The 8,869-nt window shown below is 54.0% G+C and overlaps 1 protein-coding gene across 1 annotated transcript in view; it reads right to left on the bottom strand.

Moving 5' to 3' along the window:
- SNX1 (sorting nexin 1) overlaps positions 1–6,213 on the bottom strand; it is a gene marked incomplete at both ends in the record, with an annotated part of 10,122 nt that extends 3,909 nt beyond the window's left edge. Inside the window, 7 exons of the mRNA XM_008942615.1 lie at positions 1,439–1,514; positions 2,134–2,212; positions 2,448–2,589; positions 3,404–3,447; positions 3,628–3,694; positions 5,230–5,363; positions 6,111–6,213. Of these exons, the coding sequence (XP_008940863.1) occupies positions 1,439–1,514; positions 2,134–2,212; positions 2,448–2,589; positions 3,404–3,447; positions 3,628–3,694; positions 5,230–5,363; positions 6,111–6,213 (645 nt within the window). The remainder of the gene's footprint in view (positions 1–1,438; positions 1,515–2,133; positions 2,213–2,447; positions 2,590–3,403; positions 3,448–3,627; positions 3,695–5,229; positions 5,364–6,110) is intronic.
- Positions 6,214–8,869: the final 2,656 nt, after the last annotated feature.

Raw genomic sequence — 8,869 nt, 5'->3', positions numbered from 1 at the left:
CCCTCAACCCTTTCCCCAGAAGCCACTCCCCAGCCACTCTTCCCCCAGCCTGGAGCATTGCAGGGGATTGCTGTGACCCAAGGGCAGGACCCAGCACTTGGCCTCGTTGAACCTCATCCCATTGGCCTTGGCCCCCTGATTCAGCTTGGCCACGTGCCTCTGTAGGCCCTCCTGGCCCTCCAGCAGATCAACACTCCTGTCCACCTTGGGGTCATCTGCAAGCTTACTATGGGTGCCCTCCATCCCTTTGTCCAGATCACAGATAAACATCTTAAACAGGCCCCAGTACTGAGCTCTGAGGAACACCACTTGTGACCAGACAACACTCTGCTTGGAGGAGCACAGACCATGCTGGCCACGTTTCAGGAGAAAGCCAGCTCTCCATTAACATCTCAGCATCAGGCCAAGCCAGTACAGGACCCCCTTTCACCTCCACACAGCTGGCTCTACTCCTGCCAGGGATTCTGGAGAACAAAAAGACCACCTGTGCTCTCCTCATGTGTCCCACCATGATGTACCCAAGCCAGGCCAGAGCGCCTCAGGAGCATGCAGTGCTCAGACAACCACTGACCCAGAAGAAAGAGTTCTGTTGTATTGAGATTGTGTGGCAAGGTTTTGGTAGCAGAGGGTTCCTGTGAGAAGCTTCTAGAAGCTTCCTCTGTGTCCAGCAAAGCCAGCTCTGGATGGCTAAAAGAGGGACCAGCCACTGGCCAAGGCTGAGTCCATCAGCAACAGCAGAAGTGTCTCTGGGATAACAAATTAAGGGGGAAAAAAAAAAACAAAAAAAACAACACACCAACGGAGCTGCAGCCAAAGGGAGGATTGAGATGAGAGAGAAACAACCCTGCAGCCATCAAGGTCAGCAAAGAAGTTCATGAAGGACTGTCTCCTGTGGGAGGAACCCCAGGCTGGACTTGGGGAAGAGTGCCAAGAGTCCTCCCCCTGAAGATGCAGCAGCAGTGACAATGTGTGATGGGAAGAGCACAGCCCCCATTCCCTGTTCTGTGGGAGGAGGTGGAGAAAATTGGGAGTGAAGCTGAGCCCAGGAAGAAGGGAAGGCTGGGGAGAAGGTTTGTAAGATTTGGGTTTATTTCTCCTGGCCCTACTCTGATGTGATTGGCAACAAACGAAGCCAAGTTCCTCAAGTGAAGTCTGTTTTGCCCATGAGTAACTGCTGAGCCATCTCTCCTTGTCCTTATCTCCACCCTGAGCCTTGGGTTGTGTCTTCTCCACCTGGTCCAGCTGAGGAGGGAGGTGATCAAGCAGCTCTGGTGGGCACCTGGCATCCAACCAAGGTCAACCAACCACCTCACCACTGGTTAAGAGCTCTTACAGGGTCCTGCTGAGCTCTGAAGCTCCACATCTTCTTAACTGCTTGTCTACCCTTTCCTTCTGCACTCCCAAGGTGCTTGTAGCTACTTTACTCCATGCTACTGACCTCCTCCTTCTCCAAGAACTCCCTGACATCCGGATCCTGCAGCATCGTTGGATGGCTGACCACTCTCCGTAGGTACCTGTGGAGAGGAACACACCTTCAACACTCCTGTTATTCACCCTGGACCAGCTGTTTGGGAGCTGGAAATCAGGCCCAAGTTGTCTTCATTCCCCTACCAAGAGTCCCACCTCCCCAAGTGAGACCAGCCTGCAAGACCAGAGCTGCCACACCTTTGCTACAGCAAGAAAGTTACTTGATACACCAAGCGATCAAGACTCAGCCTTGCATCTTGAAGGACAACACTCGAACAGATCTTTTGGAGCCTGAAGCTGGAAGAGAGCAGCATCCTGGTGCTCACTACATGGTGGCAGAGCAAAGGCCACCAGTGGCCACATAGTTCGGGTGCAAGTTGGACAGAGATCAAGTTGTTTCTCACCTGTCTGCACCATTTGAACCTATTTTTGGGCTCCTCAGACAGCTCAGGTTTCTCCTTGCCTGGCCAGCTGAGTCTAGACCAAAAGCAGCTCCTGGTGTCTCAAGCAGATGTTTTTTTTACGGAGTCAAAGCAACTCTCTGTAGCTGCAGCATTCCAGGTTTGCTACGAAACCTCTCACGCAGGGAGGAGGAGAGCACAACCAGCCTGACCTCAGAGGTCCCCCCTCGGTTCAAGCATGAGGAGATGGCTCTTGGGTCAGTACCTCTCTAGAGCAGCCCGTCGTTTTTCAAGGAATTCTGCAGAGGAGGAGTCTTCTTTCCCAACTTTCACTTTGGTCATTCCTAGGGCAGAAGGAAGATGGGATTAATTTCTGGACTTGAGCAAACAGCACGGAGGTTTTACTCCACACCAAGCAGACATGGTGGCATCTGGGAAGTCCAACCAGGCACTGAGCCCAGAGCTCCAAGCTTGGAACCAGAGTTGTCTGTGCCACAGAAGCCAGATTATTTCCCACAACTTTGAGACCACAGGAAGGCACAAAGCTCCTTGGAGCAGCTCTCGTGCTCCACCACTCACCTATGAGACTCTTCTCAGGCGGCGGAGGAACAATGAACCCGTTTTGGGCGTGCTTCTCCGACAGCTTCTCATAGAGACCCAGAAAGTCACTGAACCTCCTTTTCACTGAGAACTGCTTGCTCCTGAACATCGGCATGCTCGTCTGGGTGGAGAGAGGAGATTCAGGTCAAGTTCATGGCTCAGCTTGCTGTCCCTTCTGGGGCTGAAGGACAACTTGAGCTCTCCAAGACACAAGGAAGCTTCAGAGACTTATCTCCCTGGGTTGAGCAGCAGTGTGTTAATGCTGCTACATAAGAGAGCAGCTGGCTTCTTGGTAAGCCCTGCCCATGGCCTAATCCCATCATCCCTGCTCCACACAGGCACCACCATCAGCTCTCACTTTGAGACTTTGAGGACCACGAGTGGCTTTTGACTGTGTTTGCAGAGCAGGAGTGGAGGCCAACAAGTCCCCTAGTCCCTATCACACACCAGCAGCTTCAGGCCATGGGACTCGTGCAGCTGCTCTACAACTGGGAAGAGCTTTTTGCAGAGCTCAGAACAGAAGCAGCTTCAATTTTCTTGCCACTAGCCCAGGAGAGCAGGTCCTGACATGAAGCTCCTCAGCCATGTTTAGCTCAGCTTAATCTGAGGTGACCATCAGCACAGAGCCTTTAGCAAGAGCCACAGTGTCTGGGGGGTCTTTCTGATGGACATCAATCCTGCTGCTGAGCATCCTGTCAGCCAGGACTGCAAAAAGGCAACTGGATGAAAAAATAGCAAATAAAAATGGGAGGTCTCCTTCCAAATTGGCTCCAAACCAGTTTCTCTGATCTGCAAGGGGGGATTCTGGCTCCTGAATCCCTGTAACAAGGCTTTTGGACCTCCTGTTTAGGTCACGGCTGGCTTGGCCAAGAGCAGACTACCCCAAGAATGGCAGAGGAACAGCAGCCACCTCAGGAGCCCCAAGTCAGACCTACCTGGGTTGACACTTTGTAGGCTACGTACGCGTTCATCCCGTCCCCTGCGGAAACCAGAACCAGGGCGTTAGTCTTGGAGAAGTGACTCCTGGATGGAGTCTGTGCTTGCAGAGCAGCTCCAGAGCAGGAGGGACCTGGAGGTGATGGCTGCACCCAGTCTCTGCTGCCAAGCCTGGCTTGTCTAACTCTGCTTCACCCTGCAGCACGATGGGATGAGGACTCACCAACTTTCTCTGGGTCGCTCACTCCCACGGTCAGCTCAAATTTGTCCTCCTGTTCCTCTTCTTCCAGCTGTTTGGAGTAAGCACAGGAAGGCAGCAGGTTCAGACCACCTCAGACCAAACCATCCCACCCATTACGATGAGCTTGCCACGTTGCCAAAGCATCTTGGGCACTTCAAGCCAGAAGGCCCTCAAGTTTCTCACTTGTGTCCAGGCTACACCTTCCAAGGTTCTCCAGCTGGATTTGTCTTTACTACACCAAACTGCTCAGCCCCAAGTGGAGCTCTGCAAAGTGCAGCCTCAGCTCTGCATGCTACAGTTCCCTTTGGGCTCTCCTACATCACTATTTCAGTTCCCACCTGAAACAGTGCAAGATGGTGAAGCTGTGCAGGGGTAGGTCACACAGAGCAGGCACACAGGGATGGGGAACCAGAACAACTGGTAGACCCAGTTTGAATGGATCTCCCACACCCTGCTTTGCTAAAGGCCACTGGGCAGCTATACTAGCAGTACCACCTCTGATGGACATCCTTAAGGTTGGAAAAGACCTCTAAGATCATCTAGTCCAACCCCCCTGCAGGGAGCAGGGACATCCCCAACTAGAGCAGGTTGCTCAGAGCCCCAGCCAACCTCACCTGGAATGGTTCCAGGGATGGGGCAGCAACCACCTCTCTGGGCAACCTGGGCTGGTGGCTCACCACCCTCAGCATCAAACATTTCTTCATTCCATCTAATCTAAATCTCCCTCTTTTAGTTTCAAACCATTCCCCCCTTGTCCTGTCCCAACAGGCCCTGCTCAAAAGTCTGTCCCCAGCTTTCTGACAGGCCCCTTGAAGTTCTGGAAGGCCACCAGAAGGTCTCCCTGGAGCCTTCTCCAGGCTGAACAACCCCAACTCCCATTGGGGCCTCCCAGCAGAGGGGTTCCCCCCTCAGGTCACTTCTGTGGCCTCCTTCAGGTCCACTCCAACAGGTCTCTCCTGTGCTGAGGACACCAGAGTTGTCCTCAGCTCTCCTGTCACCCAGGAGACTGCTCCTTCTGAAAACACCCACAGGAGCAGCTACAGCTCTTGCTCCATCTGCAGCGACACATCATGCCAGACCTCCAAGTCCAAGCTCAGCTGCTTGCTAGTTCAACTTCGGAAGCAGTCATGCTTCCAAGAAACACTGTCAAGCTGAGATGAACCCCACCTCAGCCATGTCTGGCCCAGACCGATGGCCTGAGATCCAAGCCAGGGCATCCAATCTGGCAATTACATTAATTGTAAATGTGCATCTTAATTGATGCAATTAAGTAAACAGGTTCCTGCCAAGTAGCCTGAAACCAGCAGGGCAAGTTCAGAGTCCTAGCATGGTGGGGTTGAAAGGGACCTCTGGAGATCATCCCATCCAAACCCACAGCAGGGTGCCCAGGATGGGGTCCAGGTGGGTCTGGAATCTCTCCAGAGAAGGAGACTTCACAACCTCTCTGGGCAGCCTGCTCCAGCTCTGCCACCCTCACAGGGAAGAAGTTTCTCCTCCTGCTCAGGTGGAATCTCCTGGGTTCCACACTTTGTGCCCACTATTGCTTTTCTCCATAAAAATTAGAAAGCTTAGAGTGGTTCTCACCTCCTCATAGCTCTTTGGAGGGTTTTTAGAAGAACTTGCAGCTCCTTCTAAAGAGGGGGCAGGATTAGATGCTTTGGCCAGTTCCTTCTTCTGGTTGTTCTGCGTGCTGTCTAGAGACAACTCCACAGTGGCATCTGCCAAGAGAAGTTTGCAAGGGTCAGCCTCTCTACTTTGAGGTTTCTGGAAAGGAAATTTCAATGTTCTCCTGGAGGCTTGTGGGATCTAGGGAGTAACAAGAGTCCTACTTAAAAAAACCCACAGAGAAAACACCTGTAAGCAGGGGGAAGAGCACAACTTGTGCTCCTACTGCAGCAAAGATGCATCTTGACCAATCCTGCTGGAGAACATGAAGTTAATCCCATGAGCATCTTATTCTAGAAGGGTCCAGGCATCACCTCCTTGCTGGGTGCTAGAGGAGCTTCTGCCTGTTAGCAGGTGTCTCCAGAACTGACCCTCAGATGCCTCTGCCCAAGGTGTCCCACCATGCCAGGGCTGGGTGAGGTCTGACCTCCTTGTTTCCCTTGCTGAGAGGTGTTAAGTTCCCTGTTAACCACCTCCCTACAGAGATGTTTCTCTCCAGCAGGGAGGAGAAGGCAGAGAACAAAAGACATCAAGTTTAAGGCGATAAAACTGAAGCAACCCCCCTCTCGATGCTCTTCAGCTTCCAGATGGCTAATCTGCTGCACAGCTGTGTGAGAGACCTGGAGGAGGCTGCTCTGACCTTCTCCAAACACCACCAGAGCAGGCTCGGAAACCAGTTTGAGATAAGGACCCGAGACAGTCCAGAAATACCCATCACCTGCTTTCCATGCTTAAGAGCAGATGACTCCAGGCTTGGAGTGCAGAAAGCCCCAGGAAACCCCCAGCAGGCACAGACTCACCTGCAAATAAGTCCTGATCATCTTGCTCCACGTGAACCCCGTTCTCCTTGGAGGTGCCACCCACGGGGAGAAGTGATTCTCTTTTCAGTGCTGGGGGATTGCTCTGCAAAAGAATTAAAAGTTTGTCAACAAGAAGTTGAGGAACTTGTGGGGTCAGCAGGCAGATGGACTTGGCACTGTGGAGGTCACATCTCAAATCCTGGGGTCAGTTTTGGGCCCCTCACTCCAAGAAGGACCTTGAGGGGCTGGAGTATGGTCAGAGAAGGGCAATGAAGCTGGGGAAGGGTCTAGAGCCCAAGTGTGGGGAGGAGCAGCTGAGGGACCTGGGGGTGTTGAGCCTGGAGCAAAGGAGGCTCAGGGGAGACCTTCTGGCTCTCCACAGCTCCCTGACAGGAGCCTGGAGCCAGGTGGGGGTCAGGCTCTCCTCCCAAGGAACAAGTGACAGGACAAGAGGAAACAGCCTCAGGTCACACCAGGGAGGTTGAGGTTGGCCCCGAGGAACAATTTTTTCCCAAAAAGGATTATCCAGGCCTGTCCCAGGCTGCCCAGGGCAGTGGTGGAGTCCCCATCCCTGGAGGGGTTTCCAAGCCGTGGAGATGTGGTGCTGAAGGACATGGGTCAGTGGGGACCTGGCAGTGCTGGACTCAATGATCAGGGTCTTCAGCACAGCTTCACTGGGGGGACCATCCCAGCTACTGGGGGCAAGCCTGGGGACAAGGTGGAAGCCCACCCAAGGGGTCAGAGCAACCAGCCCACCACAGCAGAACCCTTCTGGACACCAGCATCACAAATGGTCCCTCATTTTGCAGGAGGACAAACAAGGACAAGTTATTCCAGGTCAGGCCTGGGCAGCAAGCACCATTCTGTAACATTTTGGCAGGGAACAGAAGGAGGCTTTGACGGCCAGCAAATGGAGCTGGATGCCTCCCAGCTTGGATCACACCAGTCACAGGCAGGAGCAATGTTTGCTAGGAGCAGAGATCCACAGCAAACATCATGTCCAGACCTACCCCAGGTCCTTCAGACCAGTGCCAACAAGAGGGCTACGACCACAAGGACCTCCTCTGGCCAGCACCCAAGCCAACACGAGGGCTACCACCACTAGTGACCCACGTTAGGGACGTTTGTAGCAGGTCTCATTCTGATCTTCTGCTTCTGCAGGAGCTCTTCAAGCTGGTAGAGAAAGCCCTCTCTACATGGACAAGGTAAGGTGGGCTCTTAAGTTCTCCTGTTGAGTCTCCCAACAGCCAAACACAGAAAAGGGCTTGAATTCAGTTCCTTAAATTTAGTTTCTAAGACTACAGAAGCACCACGCCCTGTTCCTGCTTCTCCAGAACAGCCGTGGCCTCCTTCAGACCAGCCCACGACCCAACCCCCACCACCTCAGGGGTCTGATGTGGCCCAACCATCACACGTGTGGGCAGAAGCTGCCCAGGTCCCTCAGAAGGAGCCTGGCACTCCCCAGGAGGCAGCAGACAGGACCTGGCCCTCGAGGACATCCCTGCAGAGGGCTGTGGTCACGCAGGGGCCTAACCTGCAGCAGCAGCAACCAGATGAGGTCCAGCTCTGGTTGTCCTCCTTACCCAAGGCACCCAAAGGCCAGCCACGGGGTGGATCTGCCTCACCTGCTCCACTCCCTTGCTTCACAGGACACGTTTGGCCAAAGCTCAAGGGCAGACAGACCAGGAGAGCCACCAGGTCCCACAGAAGAGCCAGGCACCAGTTCTGAGAGTTCCCTCAACACCACCACTAAGGACCTGACCTTCCAGAGGTTCCAGTTTCGGGGACGCTTCCCTCGCACGAAAGCCTATGGCAGTCTGGGTAGGCTCCTCCACCACCAGCCAACCACTACTTCTTCCAGTTCAGCCATGAGGGCAGGTCTTAAGAAGTTCAGCACCACGACAGAGGTACCAGCATCTTCCTCCTGAAAGGCCAGCGCTGGACTTCTCCACGGGGCCTTTTAACCACCTGGCCCCACTGCTCTGTTTTGCCCAGTCCAACATGAAGGTTTCAGCCCCATGGTGGGGAGGAGCAGGGCAGGCTGGGCAAAGCTTGGTGAGACAGGCAGAAGCTACGACAGTGGCCCTCACAGGGGACAACGTGATCAGCCTCAGCTTGCCGAGCTTAGGAGACCAACCCTAGTACCTTCAGCACTCAAGCGACCAGCCTGAGGGACCTTCCTGCCTTCTAGTTGCTGTCTGGACAAACACTGGCCTGACTTGACACCAACAACCTTCAAGAACTAACGAATTCCCACACTGGAAACCATCAAAAACAAAAACCAAGGCACCAAAACCCTTCACCATCCACACCTCCACCTTCAGCAGGGACCTCCTGCAGCACCAAAGCAACCTGCTTTGCTGAAGAAGCACCACCAAGCCTTCCTAGATCCTCCAGCAGCCAACCCGAGGTGTTGATGAGCCTCCTCATCGTTCTTCCACCTCCCCAGCACTGCATGGAGCCGGTCTCATGCCCCAGTGGCAACTAGAGAGGCAACATCAACCACACTAGCACCACCCAGAGAGAAACATCAGCACCTTCTGGGCACCAAAGGGATGAGAGGCGGCGACAGGGAGAAGGAAGGTGAGACTTTACCTCCCTTCTGATGTCCCACAAGGGGAGGTGACACCAAAGAGAGCTGCAGTGACACCGAGGCGACCCTCATGTGGGGCAGGACAGAGCGATGGCCACCCATGGACACCTCCCCCAGGACAGGTTCCTCTGAGGGGCTTCTGCGAGAACCTCACAGGGCGTGAGGG

Source organism: Merops nubicus, unplaced genomic scaffold, assembly GCF_000691845.1.
Source record: "Merops nubicus isolate BGI_N331 unplaced genomic scaffold, ASM69184v1 scaffold14206, whole genome shotgun sequence".
NCBI classification, from domain to species: Eukaryota; Metazoa; Chordata; class Aves; order Coraciiformes; family Meropidae; genus Merops; species Merops nubicus.
The sequence above is the reverse complement of the archived record's forward strand: the minus strand, read 5'-3'. Positions and strand labels throughout refer to the sequence as shown.